At 35.8% G+C, this 21,809-nt stretch overlaps 1 protein-coding gene across 1 annotated transcript in view; it reads right to left on the bottom strand.

Annotated features, from left to right (window-relative positions):
• SHOC1 (shortage in chiasmata 1) overlaps window positions 1-21,809 on the bottom strand; it is a 49,638-nt gene that overhangs the window by 1,905 nt on the left and 25,924 nt on the right. Inside the window, exons 16-28 of the mRNA XM_033085006.1 lie at window positions 20,203-20,310; window positions 18,462-18,649; window positions 13,910-13,982; window positions 11,561-11,630; window positions 10,876-11,060; window positions 10,277-10,382; window positions 8,627-8,738; window positions 7,587-7,708; window positions 6,577-6,670; window positions 5,404-5,535; window positions 3,980-4,129; window positions 2,727-2,898; window positions 1,950-2,507 (exon numbers count right to left, since the gene is read on the bottom strand). Of these exons, the coding sequence (XP_032940897.1) occupies window positions 1,950-2,507; window positions 2,727-2,898; window positions 3,980-4,129; window positions 5,404-5,535; window positions 6,577-6,670; window positions 7,587-7,708; window positions 8,627-8,738; window positions 10,277-10,382; window positions 10,876-11,060; window positions 11,561-11,630; window positions 13,910-13,982; window positions 18,462-18,649; window positions 20,203-20,310 (2,070 nt within the window). The remainder of the gene's footprint in view (window positions 1-1,949; window positions 2,508-2,726; window positions 2,899-3,979; window positions 4,130-5,403; window positions 5,536-6,576; window positions 6,671-7,586; window positions 7,709-8,626; window positions 8,739-10,276; window positions 10,383-10,875; window positions 11,061-11,560; window positions 11,631-13,909; window positions 13,983-18,461; window positions 18,650-20,202; window positions 20,311-21,809) is intronic.

The raw sequence follows: 21,809 nt of genomic DNA, 5'->3' as shown, positions 1-21,809 counted from the left end.
GTTGCTTATTCAAAACAAGTTACTATAAGGGAATTTTATTTAGTTTTTACAAACAGTATTGTCAGAAAATACCAAAACTGATCTAAGGATTAGATCTGTTCCAGTGGAAATACTGGCTTGGTATGATGTAATGAATTATCTGTGGTTTAATGAAAGTTTGATCTGACACCTGAAGAAATTCTTGGATTTGTTCCCAGACTGGTTTTTTAACTTGACTCTCTACATATTTCTTACATTTTTGCTCTCAGAGGCTTTTACTGTATTAAGGTGAAGTTAGGGTTTTTTGGTTGGCTGTCTTAATTTTTTTTTTGGGGGGGAGGAGTTGCATTAGCATGCAAAACTATTTCATATACTTGTTTTTCCCCTGCTTAGTGAATTATAAAGTAGAACAAGTTTGCTCTTCCAAAATCTAAACCAAAAAATCACTTTTTCTTGTTTTGATTTGATTTACATTCAAGTATACTTTTGTCCTACTGGGCAAGAATAATATAGAAAGCTTATCAGTTGGAGATCACAGTGTTTTCTGAACACTGTAAAATGTGGAACCAGTAGGATCTGCCATGATCTCTACTGAAATATAGCCTATATAAAATTTTATGCTATCAGTGCCAGCTACAGGTTACTGGAATATTTGTTACCTAGTCAGCAATACTGCAGGTTTCAGTTTTAATTCCAAAGAAGCAGAAGGTCTGTTCAGTTTCTGTATGAACATTTAAATTTACCTAGGCTGAAAATTAAAAGAAGTTCACCATATCCAATCAACTTGTTCTCTCTTTACCTCCATAATTACTCTAAGCAGTCCATGAGAGAGTGATTTAAATTGGTTACTTAGGCTTTCATGAATGAGTCTTATCTGATAGTGAAAGCACCTTGATGCTGTGCTGACCTTTTACCACCAAGAGATTTAATGACAGCCAGCAACAGACAAATCATAAATTAAGTAATCTGTACTATGTGTTAGGCACTTTTAAAAAACCAATTTAAACTTGCATTTAAAAAAAAAGTGTCATCTCACCTACAGGGAAATAGAAAAATTTAAAAAAATACTACAACAAATGATACAGCAATATATAGCCTGACAGGGACTTTCTTAGTCAGCAAGACTCTGTGGATACATATTATGGCTTATTAAAAAAGGTTTCAAGCTTACTATATTTGACAGTATAAACCAGGGATACGAAAACTACAAAAGAGAGAAGCACAACATTTTGCATAAGGACTATTCACACTTTCAGGGCAAACAAAGTTTTAAAGTACACATCATACCATCTTTTTGAAAATACAAGCTTTGGAATGATTTCAAGTGGAGAGTTTATCCCTGGAGATACCAGCTAAAAAAATACTCCAAGAATAAGGAATTATAAGGAACAAACTTTGAAAATTTTCAGAGTGCCATTTTTACTCCATTAGTGCCAAACAGAAAAACACAGCTATTAGGAGAATCTGAATTTCACTCTTAGGATTTGTTGAATCTTCTTTTTGTCCTATAGAGAAAACAGTCTTTTTCACCCTTGTCCAAATCTATGTTTACAAAACCATCTTCCCCATAAATTTTAAATTAATTCTGGTATGTTCATTATCTATATTTTAGGCACTGTCAAAGAGAAAGGAAGCTGAATCTTAAACTATTGAAGAACTATGCTTTTCCATATTTACCAGGGAAAAATAAAGGCAGTAACACAATTCTAGTTCATTGGGTTTGGCTTTTTTTTTTTTCCAAAAGGCCAAGATATTTTGGGGCTCAAAACAAAACCTGCAAGGAACTTTTTATCACAGAAGAAATACATATGCATGGAAGCTTTAGCAAAGGGAGCATGCAATTAGTGTGCTGAATTTGATTTAACAACGATTTAAATAAAAGATAAAATACATACTTACAGATACTCCCTAGAACTTTGCAGTTCAGTAACAAAAAGAATTTCATCAAAATCTGCTTACTTTGGACCTACCTGTTTTAATTTTTTCTTTTCTCCTTAAAAATGGAGGCCTTTGTTTCCTCTTTCCTTTAGCTGTTCCACCTATTTGGTTAAAATTCAGATCTTGAAGCTCATCCGTATCATTAAAGAAATCAGAGAGAAAACCATCATGAGCAAATGAATTACATGGGCCTGGGGACGAAGAATCATTCCACAGGGGCTGGTGAATCTGAATTTCTGGACTTTTAAATGTTGTGTCTATAAATTCTTCTAGAAAACTTTTAGAGCTCTCCTGAGGTGCACAGTCTCTGAAAGTTGCAAAGAAATCCACTTTTTCAGAGTCTTTGGAAGTACGATCAGAGCTATCATGCATCCTGAAAGGCTGTCTTTGAACAAGGAGAGAATTTTTAACTTCTGGATGAGAAAAATCTTCATAGTCCTTTGATACAGCAAAGAATTCTGGCTTCCTCCTTGTAATTACATCCGATGAGCATGCTTTCTTCTGCATACAACTTGGAAGATTAGACTTAAAAAAACTCTTACGACGATTCAGTGGAGGAATCAGGGCTACAGAATTCATATGAGATCTTCCTGGTAGAGAGAAATTTGAACCATTTTGTTTGGAGAATGGAAGATTAGCTTATTTCTTACATTTTACAGAAAATCAAAATGTCATTGAGTATTGTGATTGCAGTCTGTCTCATCAGAATAACTGACCTCAATATGATTAGAAGATAAAGATTCTAATACATTCAGATTTTTCACTTAGTTTCAAAGGAGACACATTTTCCTAGTAATTCAAAGTATTACCTGTGCTGGTTTGTGGCTTATCAAGCAGCTCTAAAATTTGAAAATTTTGTTTATTATCAAGATGCGATGTGTTGAAGTTATTCTGGTTTTCTGGGTGTGATGCACCTTTCACTGTTTTTTCTAGAAGAGCAGCAGTATTTAGGCTGCTTGAAGATATGATGTCACTGAAATGCTGAAGCAATCGAGAAAGTATTTGTCAGGAACATTTATGGTACCTGCCTAAACTGCCAAGTACAAAAAGTTAAATCAGTTGCTAAGATTCTAAGATGCATAAACTTTTGTTTACTCAAACAAAAAAAAAAGACTTAACAAAGGAGGAGAAACATGTATAGTACACATTGTACTGTACACAATGTACCACCTGTCTTAAATCTATAAACAGATTAATAGTCTCTGTCTTGAAACACAGGAAAAGCAATATCTTAATGCAGTTTATTCTCTTTCATGACTCCAAGATGTAGGGAGCTGTGTCTATAATGGATTGGCACCTATCATGCATCACAGAGGACTTTACCTGAGCTTTTTCTGTCAATAAAGATGGCTTTACACATACACAGTTAAAACAGTAGTATACACAATTTCACATTCAGTGCCCAAATACCTGTTCACTTGCTCCTTTCACCTTAATGGAATACTTCACCTTCAATGAATGGTGTCCTCAACTATTTTCTTGAATGATAAATTACGCGCATTTTTTATTGAATTGGATGACTATATTCTGTCTATAATTTTCCCAGACTTGATCCAACTGGAACAGTAGGAGCACACAATTCTTCATCTCTAGGGCTCTGTCAAACACTTAGCACTATGAATGGTAAGTGATGGGTTTACTACAGGAAGGGAGGGAAGCAGGCAGGCAGGCAGGAAGGAGGGAAGGAAATCCTGGAAATACTTAATTGAAAAACATCTTTTACATTAGAAATACACAAAAGCTTGCACACCGATACAACACTCAATATTGTGAAGCTTGAGGAGGAAGTTGATCTAATGAGTATTTTCCAGTTAAGGAAATGCTCTCATTATCTTCCCACAAACAAAATGGTGACTTTACAAAATCTGCTGAGAATCAGTAGACTCAACATTTTGGATATGAATGATATGCTAAAACCTGTAATTAATTTTTAAATGACACCAGCAAATGCATACATAGCATCAAAAAAACCCCAAAACAAAACAAAAAACAAACCAACAAAACAACCACATATTACAACAGAGAAAAAGAAGATCTAATATATAAAATAATTTTGGCCAACCTTTAAAACTTTTTTTGGAACCTCTGGCAGAAGTTCCTGGAGTTGATCAAAGCTTGCAAGAAATAACTTGTTCAGTGAAGATCCCTTCTTCAACATAAACTGAGCAACCAAAGGATTGATACAAGGAAACGTAAGCAGGCATTTCTCTGCCTGGAAATGGAAATTATTTTGTTAGATTGAGATCTGACAAACTTTTTATCCTTTTTCTCTTGTTACTACAAAGTCTCTTACTGAATAAGTTCTAGAGTTTATCATAGAAAGACAGCTTTCAAACAGTGTAGCTTTATAGTCCAATAAAACCCTCCTTTTTCAAATATAGTATCATTTCTGAAAAACAGTAAGTTCTGCATAACCATCTGACAAAAGATGTTTATTTTCTAAAGATTAAAAGCAGTGAATAACTTGATTTTAAAATGCATGACCAGATTTACTATTATTTCTCCATTTTAAAGTGTATTATCTAGATCAATATAAACTGGCAAAACTGGTTCTGTTTTACAAAAGCTGTATTTGTTAAAGGCAATGAAACAGGTGGTAAAAGCAGAAGTTGTCAGGGGGAGGATGAATGCCACAAACAGGGTAGCAAGTTGAGAGTAGCTTGTTATCAGTGTCAGCTTCCTGTTCCTGATTTTCATAAAACACTGACTCCTCACCATTTTTTACCAGTATCCTTAATCTCTAAATTGGAAAACCTATAATCCAATAACCCCTTCTTGAAAGGCCAGGGCAATACCTGCTTTATAATGCTTCTGAATTCTGCAAAAGCCAAAAACAATCTCAGCTTTACAAGAGTTCAAAATTGGCACATAAAATTAACAAATCCATACATTTGATTACTATACAAATTAACATTTACCTTACTATACAAGTTAAAGGATATAATATATTTGACAATGATTGATGGGTCTGTTCCAGCATTTACTGGAATGAATTAAACAAGCAACTGCCCAAGTTAAACAAGTTTTTACCATCTCTTTCTAAAGCAAGTTGGCAAGCAATGCCCTTGACTTCAGTAATGGATCAGCACTGCTGAATTTGTCTTTCTGCCCAAGTGAGCCACTGTATGTTTATCTTTTACGATTTGGGTAGTTTTTTAAACCTAGTGCCTAGAACTGTAGAACTACAGAAACTGGCAGGCAGATGTGGCGGATAAACTTCCCTACAGGTCAATTGTGAAAACACAGGTAAAGTCCAAGTTGCATCTAATTGTGCTGAAAAGGATAATAGAAATATATATATATATAATATATATATCTATCTTTGCATATATACTATAAATACCTTTGCATTTATATATGCATATACCTATACAGAATATTGCTTATTTTAATAATATATTTTAAGAGAACTACAACAAAAAAGCCTACAACTTTATGAATCTTAGAAACAGGAAGAAAATTAAATTCATGGGAAGAGAAGCAAACCTCAGATGGCAAGACAGAAAGCCAGGATTTGTCCAGCCACTCATCAGGACTGATACTGGCTGCTATCAAAATATTGTCAGCAATCTGACGAATTACCAGTGCTGTCTCTTCAATCCCTGGCGTAAGAACTACCTAAAAATGATACATAATATTCTTGGTTAAAATAAGGAGTGTCTTAATTTGCTGCAGAAGTTGAGGTGAAAACTAAAGGTCACCCTGAACACAAGAGCTGGTACTGCTGAATAATTAAACCTGATTCATGCTTATAATGCAGAAAAATTCCAAGCTCTGACCACTAGCCTGGCTGCACATTGCACTTCTTATTTATGCAAATCCTATGTAGGTAAAATTATTTGATTTATCCTATAGGTCTTTTAAATGTGATTAAGTTTCTGTATATAATATGAATTCCTAATAAAACAGGTAATTGTGAGATGTCCGTTACAGTTTAAGAAGATGTGTAACACTTTGAAGCTATGATTTCTAAACCAATGACACTGCTGAGTACATGAAATTAAAAATGCTTCATTCTCTCTTCGTCCTCATAAATTTCATTTAATCAGATAAATTTTATACAAATTTTAACAGGCAAATAATAATGTGTTTCATAAAGATCTGCACTCAACATTGGCACTCAAATAAGAGAGAAAAAGTGCCTGAAAAGACATCATTCTGTTCAAAAATGTAAGTTACTTTACCTTTGGTAAGCTGAATGAAACTTCTGCCCCATTTTAATGATGATTTTTCTAAATGCTAAAACAGATTTTCTAGACTCTAGATTTCTTGACTTTTAAAGAAAAAAGTTAATTTATCTTGTCACATTAAAAAAAGCAAACTAGGTGATAGAAAATTTCTTTTTTCTTCTGTCACATCAGCAACATAATATTAATCTGAAACTTCAAATTAAGACATAAGGAAGATTAATATATACTCTAATAATTTATTAAAGGTATGATCTCATCTTCTGACTCCAAATCATAAAAAGACTTCAATTGCTATTTGAATCTGATTGAACTTGTATTGCAGTCAAGCCAGTCTTTTCACTGACTTTAGCAGCACCGAATTAAGATCCTCTCTTATTTTGCTAATTTTAAGCTATTTTGTGTTTTTGATGTAGAAGGTATACATAAGCTTTTCAGAAATATATCATAAAGATTACTAAAAAAGAATTACCTTCACTTCAAAGTCTTCTGACTTCTGTGTAAGTTCAATTAGAGTGGCATAAATTAAGACAAGGTTAAGCAGAGTATTTCCCTTGAGACTGTACCTATAAAAAAGTTTCATTGAATCATTAATATTTAATATGCACATATAATAATCTCCAACAATTTGTTCCATGTCTTAATAAATATCTGTTTAATTTCCTGGAATTCAGAATACTGGTACAATTTGAGCATTAATATCTCTGGAACAAGAATACATTAAGAGACAGGCTGCTGAAGGATGAACTGTAAGGAAAGAAAACAGTCTACAGAAAAGCAAGTCTGGTCTGATGCAAAAGGTCTGCATGAAGGTCAGTCACTGGAGACGGTGGAGAAAAAACCGAGAGGAAATTACTAAATTACTACGTGCTTATAGAAAAAAATCTCAAAAGAGGTAATGAAGTAAGGTTTATGCACCATGTCAGCAAAAGGAGAACTACTGATGCACTGGAAGAACGCTTGAAGAACAACACTTGTTTCCCTGTTGCAAATTATATACAGTGGTATTAACACAGTAATTCATAGCCATGCATTTGGAGAGGTTAATTTACTTCAAACAGATGTAAGAATAGTGCCAGTATTTCATATCCTTAGAGTAGTGAAATTCAAATTGATTTGAAATACACCTCATGTTAGTATTGCCTTCATCAAACTGTTATTTTATAACAGCCATTTATTTATTATTTATGTAAGACTAAAAATACCCTCACAAATTAAAAACCACTTTTCTAACATTTTGGTGACGGTTTAACTGAGTTTTTCAGTAGGAGCACGACAACATTGTAACTAACTGAAAAACTCAAAGCATACTAGAAAGACAAGCTTACAATATTTGCATTGTTCTAAGAGAAATTTATTCCTACAGAGAAGTTCAAAGTAAACAAGTAGCAACTTGTTTCAATAAGCAGCTTTCTTTAGTGACAAGTTTGTTTTAAAAATACCAGTATAACAAAAATTTAATAATTTAATTTAATAACTCACTCTAAATTCAGTCTTTCTCTGGAATAGAAAATAATCCAACAGCACATATATTGGAGTGATAATGCCATCAGTCTTGATATTACAGTGCCACAGATGTCTTCACAATTTAGTTCTTCCATACTCTACAATGGAATTTCAATAGAGTAAAAACTAAATAAATACATTACCATGGCTACCCCAAGCTTTTAATGAGTATCAATATAATATGCAAAAACTAGATCAAACATAAATACAACTAAATAATGTAAGCATTGAGGACACATATGGGAATTGGAGGGTAGCTTGTATTCCCAACTTTTATTTTCTCTGAACTTCAAAAGGCTGATTCACAGCTTTATGCCTCTTCTTCCTTCCTCTAAAAAGAAACACCGTCAAAACAGCTTTTTAGGCTGTTCTTAAGATTTTTTTGGTGAACTTTATTAATGCAAAACATTCTTATGAACTTCTAAACTACTTACTTGGTCTATACAAATCATATCATACCTACACTAACTATATAAAGTACAACACCACTAATTGCAGTAGCTTGTAGGAATGTCTATGTTGCACTTCTAATACTAATTGATTAATTTATTATGTATCTATCTCTCAGAATCAATTCTTCTACCTATAATCTGTCCTGCTGCATACCAGAATTCAAGTAGTATGCTATTGCTTAAACTATTATTTCTTACTAAAAGTAAATTTCTCTATAGACTAATTCAGACAACCATCTGCAATTGGAGGAATTAATATGCACAGTGGTAAGATAACAGAGCCACAAATACATTTAATTGGTTGTTACAGAACTTCTACATACAACCCTATTTTCAAGTATGCATCCTTACATTTCATATAATCAAATCACAGTGAAGAAACTGAGAACATTTTAAACAAATCAAACTGGCACAGACAGAATTGTAGGGTTAATGATTTGTGATGTGAAACAATGCACAAATTAAATATGATTATGAAGAAAAGATATGTCAGAAATCTGAAGATACGACCCAGAAGTGACCAAACACATAACAGAACTTGGACACAGTATTTTCATTTTGTACCTGCAAAAAGATAGCAGTACATTCATCTATTGTCAACACAACATATCGATCAGTACTTCCAAAGAGCCTTAATGAGTAACTATTGCATCTTTCAACAAAGGCAATGCTGTACCTGAAGAAGTAAAATTATTTCATTAAAACTCAGACAAGTAAAATAATACCATATTCTTAAGGGAAATGGATAACAGACACCCCTTAATACATTTTTTTGACTTAAACAGTCTTGATGTTTCTCAAATGCTCACTTGAACAATACATATCAATGTAGCAGTGATTTCGTGAAATTAAATTATATTGCTAACTGCATTGAGTATGATCTTGACATCCAGGCTTTTAGTTTACAAAAAAAGGAGGTAATATAGAAACTAAGGTAGATATTTAGAAACTTTTTCTGACTAACTTTCCATATTGCATTTCTTTTCCTCGTTTCATGATTGTGCAGCATAAGGCAAAGCAAACTCCCTAATTGCCATTGATCCTAAAATTTTTGAATGACTTAGAACTGCCAGCAGCACAGGCTCCTGTTGTATATTACTAGGAAACACAAGAGACAAGAGACTTAAACCTGAACCTGCTAACACTATGTCCTCTAGAAACTTGCATGGACACTGTATTCAGACATTTTTTTAAAAGTAAATTCCCGCCTTTTCTGAAATTGTATAGCTCTTTGCTCACTGATTTAACTCCTTCATCAGTTCTAAAAGGAGCTAGTGAAAAAGTAAAAAAATATTGTTCCCAGCTATTTGTCTTATGGTCAGGCTTAATAGAGAACTTGAACAAGTCAGAGTTTAAAAGCATGTCAGATTATGTGTTCAAACTTTAAAAGTCAAAGACATCTATTTTTTCCCCCTACGTATTATATTGTTCCCCTATGTAATTAGACACAGACCAGAAATGGCTCCACAGCTGACTCAAGGACATAGCCAGGATTAAAACTGGAATTTCTCTCCACAGCATGGTGAAATCAACTGTCTGCATCTCTGCCACTGAGAGGTATTGCTGCTCTGGTCCCTATTTCTCTGTTTCCTTGTTTTATTTTTTTAATAATAAAGAAGCACAATGATTTATAGCCCTAGCAGTTTTCATGCAGCTTATAGACTATCAAAATTCAAGTGAATAGTGGATCTGAATTTAATGAATAAATTAGCCTTTGTTTTAAACTAAGTCTTTCCTAAACGCTGTGATGCACCAGAAAATAAGATGTTTTACTATTGCTCAGTTTGAGTATTGAGCATAGCTTCAGTAGATAAAAATGACAACAAAAAAATGGCAAAGCAATTTTTATCAAGAATTAAATACAAAGTCATCCAAGGACCAAGAAGCACAAAAGAAAAGAAAAGTCTGTTAACATTATTATTTTGAGAGAAAAGTAGACAATTAGAAATTGTTCTGATTAAAAAGTACCAGCTACAATTTAAAAAACAGGCCAGTTTCATTCTGGTTGCCATGTGTGTGAATCTTCAGTACTAATTTATCAGTTTCAACAGAAAAAAAATATATTCTTGTCTCTTAAAATGCTAATAGTGTAATTGCAGAAATGTACCTGATAGCCAAGTAGATGGCTAATATATGACAGAGTAGAATAACATACATGTCCTGAAAATCTGAAAATAAATAGTCCACATGATTAAACAGGTTATTTTCACTCACTTGGATTCAAAAAGCTGAAGAAAATCTGGCATACTAAGAAGACCTTCAGTTGTCAGAAATACATATGGAATCTGTACTTCCAGAAGACAGGAACCGCCATAATTCCCTGAAACATTTTGTACATGTAAGATAATAGCTTAATAAGCAATAAAACTAAGCATGCATCAAATGAACATTAAAAAACGCAGCTTTTATTACTCTCCAATAAAATGTTTCCACTCTATACTTTTATCCCCCAAAATGAAACTCCTCTGAATCTCCTTGAAATTATGCTTTAACTTAGATTTTTTTAGATCTAAAACATTCCCTTAGGATGAGGAAGGGTGGATACAGCTTGCAGAAGCTGTAAACAGCTTACAAACTTGGCACAAGTATTTTATAAACCCATGTGTACTACTACATCCTCGCCAAAACTAAGTTTACACTCAAATAAAAACACCTTCTTTTTGCATAGATAACCCAGCTCTGTTTATTGAGCTTTTGCCCTCATAATGTATTGCTCCTTCTCTTTTGCAGGCATATGAATGCAGCACTTTATGGAACAGAAAATATTTTCTTTTCATGTCAGTCTGTTTATTACAATTCTGGAGAGTACTTACCCATTTGCATTATTTCAGGGAGGTTGGTTTTAAAAGTCATGTAAGTAACATTCAGATTTTTGCACAGATTTTTCCAGCCAGAATTTTCAGAATAATCATATTCCATTACTAATGAGAAGTGTGTCCAAGGGAAGTCAGCTCCAATTTGCTGATTATGTACAACGATGCAGGAATATCTACTAAGACTTAAAATCACCCACAAAATATGAATAAAAATAAGTGCAGGTAGAATTACTCTCAGAACAAAATAAACTCTGTTTCACTTTGACGAATTCCAACTGCTTATAGTCTGTTTACAAAAATACGTTTACCTTTCCTGGCTAAAGTTCCAACTCCTTCCAAAATTAATTTAAAAATCAAAACCTGTACTCTTCCTCCTACAATTACCTGCCTGAAATAACATATTTTCCAGAAATGTCGTAATTTGTCATTTCTTCTGTTATGCCCTTTCACCACCTTTTTCTAAAGCACGCAAATTGTGTTTTTCTTCATATTTCTCTAAAAAAGTTTTTCTAAACAGGCAAAACAACATAAAGAATGTGCAATTGTTTGCTCCCTTAAGTTCCTCTAAGCCTCACTAAGCATTTTGCTAGAGCCCCATGGAAATGAGTTAAAGTAACTGGAGTTTCACTGACCTTAGCTGCAACTAAAGAACTTGTTCTCAAGAATCAAAAATTTAACTTACTTGCTTATGATCTCTTTACAACTTAAAATGCTTCCTTTTCTCTCAGAATTCAAATCCACAGCTTTCAAACCTGCTTAAAAATAAACAGCTGATGAAATAAATGAGCCTCTATGACTATGAATCAATGCACAACAGTAAATAGCAAAAGTGGAACATTTGCTGAGTTGTGGAACAACACAGATTATTAAAATTTTAACTATTACATATTCCGTCTTGCTGAAGTCCTATACAACTTCCGTTTGTATTATACTGTTGAATGTAATAATTTATAAACTTCCTTCTCAGAGCCCAAGAAAAAAGTAATGCAAATATGTTTCATGTTTCCCAAATTCACAATTCTATTACCTTAAAATGAAAAATTAAAGGATAATACAAAAGGAAGCACATTTGCCCCTTCAAAAGTTAAATTTCTTTACACTTTTTATAGATTTAAAATTTTAACGGGAAGATGTATCTAAGAAGGAGTATTGGTACTGCACAAGCACCTCTTTTCAAAAGTGTAGTTGGATTGACCTGTGTTTGCAACCAAGTCTTGAGATCTTAAAACAAATAAAACTCTTTTCATTAAATATTATTATTAGTAAAAGCACTGTGAACATGCCTCCTCCCTTTCAAAACATTCTAAAAGACAGGCTTTCTGCTTTTAAGAACACAGGAAATCTAACTTTATTTTTAAAGGCAAAGGAACAGTACAATACACAACACTTGATAAGGTTCAAGCAAGGAGGATTTATGAAAATGGATTTAAAAAAATAAAACAAATCAGTGACTTGTTCTAAACATAACTATAGGCTCAAATTATAATTTTCCTAAAACATGTTTGTTTTACCAGCTGAATTTGCAGTGTTGAACAACCTTGTACTTGTGAAATTACTCACAAGTAAAATTTTGAAGTGATGAAAGTGCTGCTGTATCAGTGGGGAAGTGGGATATTGGAAATACAGTAATTTCACGAATACAAGCTGCACTGTTTTGACCAAAATTTTGCTCTCATACCGTGAAAACGGCTAATATTCAGGTGCGGCCAATATGTGAATAATTTTCTGACATTTTCAACCCTGGGAGTGCAAACCAAGTCGGTGCAAACTGCAAAGTCGAGCTCCTGCCAGTAAAACCCTGCATTTACGCGGTTGTTACAAATTGTTACTCTGTTGCGCAGCAGGTGGAGCTGCTCTGTGCAGGTAGCACAGGGGGTGGGGAAGGTGGGGCAGCTCTCTCCGCTTGGCCCCACGGCTCGGGGGAGGCAGGGACAGCTCTCTCCTGTTTGGCCCCGCGGCTCGGAGGAGGCAGGGGCAGCTCTTTTCTGCTGGCCCCACGGCTCGGCGGAAGGCGGGGCAGCTCTCTCCGCTTGGCCCCGCGGCTCGGGGGGCTCCCGTCCCCGTGTGCTGCCGCCGCAGGAGCAGGCAGGTTCCATCCCTGGCCCCCATGGCCGCCGCAGGTGCCGGTGGGCTCTGTGCCCCCCCGCCACCACGGGCAGCGCCGGGCCGGGGTGACCGAGCCCAGTGGTGGCGGCGGCCGGCCCCGAGCATCCCCGCTGAGCGGCAGCACCGAGCTGGGCCACCCAGCCCTGTCGGCAGCCCCAAGCCCTCATGGCCCGAGCCAAGCCAGTAAACCCCACCCTGCCGCGGTTCTGTTACTATTTGGCAACTTTGTTGCACGCGGGTCCTCGCTGCGAACACAGAGCGGCTTATACTCGGGTGCGGCTTATTTATGGACAAAAAACAAAATGTTTGCCAACACCCGGCGATGCGGCTTATACTCAGTGTATTTGTGAATTTACTGTAGTATATTTTTGCCTTGAGTTTTACAGATTGATACATCTTATGATGACATACTTAACAAATTAGCAAACAAGATCATTAACAAAGAGCTAAAGGAAAATATCCTCTGTACCTGACTACTCATGCAAGGTTTTATGCTGGGGAGTTTAGTCAAGACTTTTAAAATCTAACTGCTCTGAATACTCTTGCAAGGAAAAAAGCTCGTTACCAATGAGTAGCCAAAAATAATTCGACAATCTGATCAAGATAACAGATGCAAACATAATTAGGCAATCGGCTTCCCACTGCTCCTTAAAAAATGTTAAAAAAATCTTTGACTCAACAGATAAATTATCACAGTCTCACAAAAGAAAACATTAAACCAGAACTCTTAAATGGGAGAAAATAAAATTAAAATATAAAAGGCTGATGGAAGAGTTATGAAATATTAGACAGTGTGAAAAGTATGTAGAAATGCTCCTGATGAGAAGGGAGAAACACCTGCACCAAGCATTCAAACAGGAATGCAGCAATCTACAGAATAACAACCACTTTTCACTTCAAAAATACACACAAAGTAATTATTTACCTGCTATCCTAGATAACGGGTGAATGAAGGCAGCTTTTTCTCTTTCAGAGTCCGTCCTTGTAATGATTAGTATCTGTATCAAGACAAGTAAAAGAAACTCTAGTAATGTCAAAACCTTTTTCTTTCAGACTGCATACATCTTTCTTTCTCCTCTGCACAGAAAACACAAGATTGAATAAACAGATGGCCAAACCAGAAATTTTGGAGTTTTCCATGATGACAGTCATAGAATATCTCAGGTTGGAAGGGACCCATAAGGATAGAGTCCAACTCCCTGCTTCTCACAGGACTACCTAAAACTAAACCATATGACTATGTCCAAGAACTTCTTGAACTTGAACAGGCTTGGTGCTTTAACCACTTATGTAGGAGTCTATTCCAGGGAAGACCACCCTCTAAGTGAAGAATCTTTTGCCTAATGTGCCTGAACTTCCTCTGACACGGTTTCATTCCAGCTGTTTGTGTCCTATTACTAGTCACCAGAGAGAGGAGATCTGCACCTTCCCCTCTGCTGTTTTGTTTGAGGAAGGTGTAGGCTGTGATGGGGTCACCCTCAGCCTTCTCTTCCCTACAAGGAACAACAAAAGTGACCTCAGCTGCACCTCCTCTTGCCCATGAGGCCTTCTACTACCTTGGTCTCCATCCTCTAGACAAAACAGCCAAATTTGATATCCTCCTTATATCGTGGCACCCAGACCTGCCCCCAGACCTGGAGAGGAGGCTGCCCCAGCTCAGAGCAGAGCAGGACAATCCTCTCCCTTGCCCGGCTGTGATGCTGTGCCTGATGTCCTACAGGACCCTCTTGGCCCTCCTGGCTGCCAGGGCACTGCTGACACAATGTGCCACTGACCCAGACTTCCAGTCTCTTTCCACTGGGCTCCAGTCTTTTCTTTCCCAATTTGCATGTATAACTATGATGGCCCCAGCCAACATGGAGAATCTGACACTTGGTCTCAGTATACTTCATAGACCTCATGAGTGCTCAGCTCTCTAATTTAACTTCTCTGTAAGGCCTTTCTACCCTCAAGAGAGACCACTGCTCCTCCTAGTATCATCAGCAAAATCACTTAATGGACTTTTGATTCCTGTGTCCAGACAACTAATAAAAACACTAAAGAGCACTGTCTCTAAAACTGAGCTCTGGGGAATACCACTGGTCACTGGCCATGAGCCTGATGTAATTCCATTCACTCTAATTCTCTGAACTCAACCCAACAGTCAATTGCTTACTGAACCCACTGTTACCAACTTGTCTTGCTCTGTGAACAGTTCATATAGGATAGTCCATCTCTCTGTGAGAGACAGTATTAAGAGCTTTGCTGAAATTAAAAGCCACAGACACTGGCTTCCCTTGGTCAACTAGATGGGTCACCTTGCTGTAAGTGGAAAATGAAATTAAGTTGGTTAAGTTGCACTTTTCTCTTGTGCTGGCCATCGCCAGTGACTGCATTGTCTCTCAAGCAATTTACTGTAACTCCCAATATAAACTTTTCTATAATTTTAACTGAAGTGGGACGGACAAGTGTGTAAATACCAGAGGCTTCCCTCTTTCCCTTCTTGAAAATTGAAACATTTAACATCTTCCAAACAGCTGGGATCTCTCCAGACTCTCAAGACTGTTGAAAAATAATGGAAAGAGTTCTCACAACGACATTTTTGAGCTCCTTCAGTACCCTGGGATGAACCCCATGACCGCTATGTCTTTGCACATCCAGATGGAGCAGCAATTCCCAAACAAGTTCAGCATTGGCTGGGATGATCCCATAGTCACAGTCTTCTAACACTGGGCTCTGGGGATTGAAGACAGAGGCAAAAAAATGCACTGAATGTCTGCCTCTGCTTTGTCTACCTATTTGTGAGGTAAACAACCTTGCTGAGCAACAGATCAATGTTGTCTCTGACTCCTGTTCTGCTCCTGACTTACTTTCAGAGGCCTTTTTTTGTCATCCTTCGCAGTGTTGGCCAGCTTGAACTTTAACTGAGCTTTGGCCACATAAATTTTCTCACTACAGGAGTGAAAAGCCTCTCTAAAGACCCTTCATGTCACCTGTTCATAAGTGACTTTCAAAGTCCATATACACTCCATTTACACATAAATTCTAGAAGGCCAGGCTTCTGCCTTGCTTGCTTGGTTTTTGACTTGCTTGGAACTGCTTGTTCCTTTACTCAAAAACAATCCTATTTAAAGACACTATCTAAAGAGATTACACCACATTATTACTATTGCAATAGTGTAATAGACTAGACAGATCTGTCACATTAGAAACATTATCCTTATGGAGACAAAACTGAACCTGAAGATATCTAGAATTCAGCCTACAAAGTACTTATGTATCAGAGGGAGGTACTGGATGTACTGCTGAACTATTTAGAAAGATTTTCCAGTCTGTAGATGGAGTCACAAAAGTGTTCCTGCCAGAGATCTGAGACTTATTAAATATTCCTTAAGACAAAAATGTTGAAAAGGATTAGAATCTACCAAACAGACACGGTATTAACAAGAATCCCCACCAGAGAAGGTGTTTACCTTGTCTATCATCTCAACTGATACAAACTTAGCACAGGCTACACCAAGTATATAAAGAAGAATATGTACCTACACACATACACCATATTTTCTGACAGGACACCCCATGAACTTCTTTGCCATTGTATAGACTCTTCTCATGGTGTACAAAAGATAAGATTTTTAAGAAGGCATGTAGCATTGTCTGATTCTTAAGATTTACAGATGTAAGATAATCATATGTATAAATATTAAAAGTATGTTAAATCTTGTCAGAAATGAACTTCTGGTCAGACAGACAATCATAAGGCAGATTTCTATTTCCATAGGTAGGTGCACAGAAGAGCCACTCAACAATGCACTGGTATCTTTATAAGCAGTTTTGGACAACTGCATTTAAAAATGTAGACCTGCTTTTCCACACACACTTCAGCAACAGACTCATATGCTCATGTGAGCTAGATGAAAATTTTAGTAATTTTCTATCTAATCATGAGTAAAAAAGATAATGAAGCAAAGAGCATTTTTTTTTCCTAAATCAGCAGTAACTTCTTCCTTACCAAGAAAATATCCTATTACAACCCTGCATCAATAACAACTTTGGCTAATAGAAGGATAATGAGACTATCAGATTTCACATATTAATTGATATTGATGTGATATGATAGAACAATAAACAGATTATTGAATAGAACTTCTACTTCTTATTAATCCAGAATACTTCTACCTAGTCTGGCTCAGTAAAACCTGTCTCTGAATGTTAGGAAACAGTAAACAATTAGTAATTGTGAATAAAATCAGATATAGCATTATATTGCATGGATAGCTCTGCATGACTAAGTCAAGCAAGTAAAAATTAAAAATTTTTAGTTATAGCTAAAATTTTTTTAAAATCACAGCTAGTGGAGTTCAGAAGCAAAGTCAAATTATCACTGAACTGATGCCAACAGGACAGTAAGTTCTCATATGCCTCCTACTACAACATAATTCTACTATCACAAAGCAAAATGTATTGCTCTTTAAGAAGACAAAAAGAATGCAAAATCATCTTAGTTGTGTCTCTGACAGACAACAAGACAGTAAGTGTTATTTTATTTTTGTTGCCTCATTTTGATTTTAAATTCTAGAAGGGTGTATAATAAGTTGCTATATTGTTACTCTCAGTAAAATTTAACCAAAAGATACTCAGAACTTCCAGTGTAACTCAAACACAAGAACATTAAATCCCCAGGAAGTGAAGTATGTAAAGAAGCTAAAATAACCTTACAGATTTTTTTGGCTGGGTTTAGGTTCATATTCCAAATTTGTGCATTTCTATTCCAAATAGTTAGAACACTTTAAACATTATGCATTTCATTCTGTTTCCTAATGTGATCTTTACAGAAATAATAAATATTCTGCAAAGAAAAGCGGTGTTTTGCATTGTGTTGTATCACCCAAAATAGTCACACATCCAGAAAAGAGAATGTTTAGATAATTCGAACATCCTCCAAAACTTCCCTCTCCATGCCAAAGCTATCACTCACAGATATTTGCTTCTCCTATCATTCACATGACAGGCAGTTGGCCAGATACCACTGGTTAGGCAGAGGTTATCTGTGGATAATACCATCCACACATCCTTGGCGTATGTGCGCTCCAAGTCGTGCCATATAAACACTCAATCATGACTTGTGCTATGATTGTCCCTGTGTCAGATGAGTGAGGCTTTCAAATAAAAGTTTATATTACAATTTTCAGTAATTGATGTGATACAATATACTTACTGGGAAAACAAAACCACTTGTAACAAGATAAAGCCATGGTAATGCTAAAACTCTTTTGCGTGTTTTTTCATGCATGCAACAAGAGGAAATTTGATCAAACAAAAGCTCTGTTGTGACAGAGTTCTTAGAATTTTCATTAGCCTTATTTAATAGACGCCATGAGGTAAATATTAGACTCTTTTTTCATAAACAAACTCTTGTCAAACATAGCTTTGCAATTATTCATGCAATCTGGAACAATTTTGTTTTTTAAGATGAATTGGTTACATTGTTTGTTAACCTTAACACTGTGTTTCTCTCCACAACTTTTCATCCAATTTAACAGCTCACACTGAAGTGCTGTTATTTTGGGATGTGTTTCATGCTTTTTCTGGCTGCTGTACTGTACAATCTTCAACTGCCTCCAGATATTATTCAAACAGGATTCTAAAATGTTTTTATAGATATCCTTTGCCTTGGACAAATAACCTGTTAATAAAGCAACAAAAAAAGTAAATGAAGTGACCAAAGACAATTGTGTTCAATCTGCATATCAATTTAAAATCTACGTGAAGGTATCTTGGCTCTCCAATATGGAAAGAGAATGTGACCACTAATTGGGTACATAACTGGTATTTACAAAACTGCTGTACTTTATGTAATTAATATCTGCTATGTAACTCCAGATAGAATTATACAAAGATTGCATCCTAAAGCTACAGATGCAAGCAGCAACACTCATATTTAACTAATCTGTGTTGTTACTAAGTAACAACAGTATTTCTACAACCGTTGTCTAAAGTTTTTTTGTCCTGTGTGTTTACCCCTCACCATATTATAACAACTATTCTCAAACTCTGAATGACGCCTTCTATACATAAATGGTGAACAATGCTGGGGTTATTGGAAAATGTATAAAGAAAAAATACATCCAGTATAACTGCAGGATGAATCACACAGCACAACAACACAACCGTGCAGACTACAAGGCCTACTTAGTATCTCACTCAATTTTCTGAATTTTTTTTAGATCCTTTTTACTTGTACAATTTCCTGTGCGAGCTGTTGCTCAGGTTTGGAAACACAGGTGCTTTTGTAATACCATCTAGGAGTGCTTCTGCTACGATGAAGAGTGGAGGAAGAACTGCTCATTTTTCTCCCTCCCATCCTTCTACATTGTTTGTACCAATGATAGAAAAGAACTGTACTTAGGATTCTACTTATATATTCATCCTGTATTGTTCTTCCTACGCTTTTACTGCTGGAAGTATTTAAGGAAATACAAAATGATTTTCGCCCTACAGTTCAATTTATGGCAGTTGTTCAACATTTTACATAAATTTTCAGGAAACACCATCCATTAAGGAATAGTTCAGACTGAAGGTAGATGCTCTGAATCAACTTTATCTCCTATAAAGACAGAAGGGAGTCTGACTTTTCTAGGGCATTCATAAACACTGATTTCAATTTCTTATAGATCTATCCTGATAGAGGTATCTGAAAATTCAAAATACACAACAATTTGACAAGCTCAGCATTATCATTTCAGGCATTAAATGGATTGTCATATTCCAAATTTGACTAAGACGAGAAAAGCTCAAAAAGAAGCTTCTGCATAAGTCCAGTGTTATAAGTTCAAATTTCTTTCTCATGACACATTAGATAGCATTTAAGATTTTGCTTAAAATGCTCTCAGATTTAAATACCTTACTTCCATGGAGCCTAATTATATTTTATGTGGAAAGTGTTCCACACTCACAAAAGATTGATGGCAAACAGAAAAGGACTTGACATTTTTGCATGTTCCTCATTTTCCACACAGAGATTCCAACAAAAATTTGACATTCTGAGATACAAGACATATCATGTATGTGGGTGTTCTTAACAAATCCATGGAATAACACAAACAGCAGTCTATTAGTCATGAACTGAGCATATACCCCGATGGCAAAGAGTCACAGCTACAAACATGAGGGATGGTCTGCAGAACACACACAAAACTTTGGGTTTCTGGGTATCATTATTCAGTAGCGAAAACAAACCTAGAGCTGTATCCAAGCCACATGTTAGTAGCAGATCTCGAACTGTCACTAGCAGGTGTACCAGAGCAGCATGTCTGAACAGCATGATCTCCTTCTCATCTATTTTACCTTTACAAATAGAAGACAGATATGTGGTCTACATAAAACTTCACAACTCACATAATATATATAAATACATATATATGTACTCAGCTTAAAAGACCCTGGTATCCAAGCATTTTCATTAAATACACTTCATCATGATAACCTTCAAAGGTTAACCTTCAGATCTGTTGGTCTTGCCAAATAGCTTATGATATAGCATAACATTTCTCAGGTCATCTGACCCAGAGCAAGGGGCACACGGGCCAGTGTTTTTGAAAGTTGCGTACAGACAGATGGTGTTTGCTGGAGGAGGAAGTAACAGGTTCCCTGGGCACATCATTAAAACCGCATTGTTTACTGATTTTAGTGTGACAATTTTCTGCACCTAATTAACATCTCATGAGAATCTTCACCTTCAAGAAGGTAAATTTGAACGACATTTGTTTCTTCTCAGCCCCACACATATCAAACAAATTTATGCACTTTCTATTCTGTATTGTGTATCCATTTTGAATATATATTATAGGACTTGATTTAACAGGAAGGAATTTCTAGTCCAAAGACAAAAGGTATTTTTGGGAATTGCACACAGGTAATGGTGCAGTTCATCATCATAAACCAGAAATTTTTGAAAACTCAACTACAGAATAACTGTGCTTAATAAAAAAAGACATACTTCAAGATGCTAAAAAAGGTTGAAGAAGATAATTAAAGAATAAATTACTACAGCTGAAGGTACATTCTGGAAGGAAAACAGTAGCTAGTTCTGTGTACTGGGATTAAAATAACTTTAATTCAAAAAGACAAACAAGGCACTTGGGAAGGAAAAATCAACTCAAGGACACAGCATACAGAAGGATTTAGTTGGAAACAGCAGGAAAGGCAAAAACCTTGCAACGATTCTCCATTAAAAGACAGAAAGTTAATGTTCAGCTCAGTTAGGGAAGGACTATGTCCAGCTCTTTACACCAATCACCATAAAAACTCAGTGAGGGATACAGTAATTTAGAAACAAAGTAACACAGTAAGAAACCATTTTATGATTGAAGACTGGAGCACTCGGCGATATTTGATGCACAAAAGACCAGCATGGGAATAGTAATCTGCTAACAGATCTCTACCATCACAGTAAGTGATTGTTTGCTATGTTCACTCAGGGATTAAGGAGCAAATACACCAGTATACTATAGAGTAAAGTGGAAAAAGACTGGATATTGTGAAACTATTTAAAACCAGGAAGTGAAGAAAAGAAGTATGTTACTAGGGAGATTTTTATATCTCCTAGAGATAGAGAAATATTCATTAGGAATGAATTGGATATTTTCTCTCTTGTTTCTGTGGACCTTCCAGCAAGAACGTTCTTACTTCCTTCTGCTGCTTTGGTTCGGGAGAAATGCAACTTTTATAGTACGTTAATTGCATCTGAAAGGATGAAAGTTTTCTTAAATTAATCTTGAATTAAGGAATGCAGACTCTTATATATTTTTTCCTTCCTTCAGAGAAGCAGTAGTGATTCTCTGTAT

Source organism: Catharus ustulatus, chromosome Z (assembly GCF_009819885.2).
Source record: "Catharus ustulatus isolate bCatUst1 chromosome Z, bCatUst1.pri.v2, whole genome shotgun sequence".
NCBI lineage: Eukaryota > Metazoa > Chordata > Aves > Passeriformes > Turdidae > Catharus > Catharus ustulatus.
Note: the sequence above shows the minus strand (reverse complement) of the source record. Positions and strands in the feature narration are given on the sequence as shown.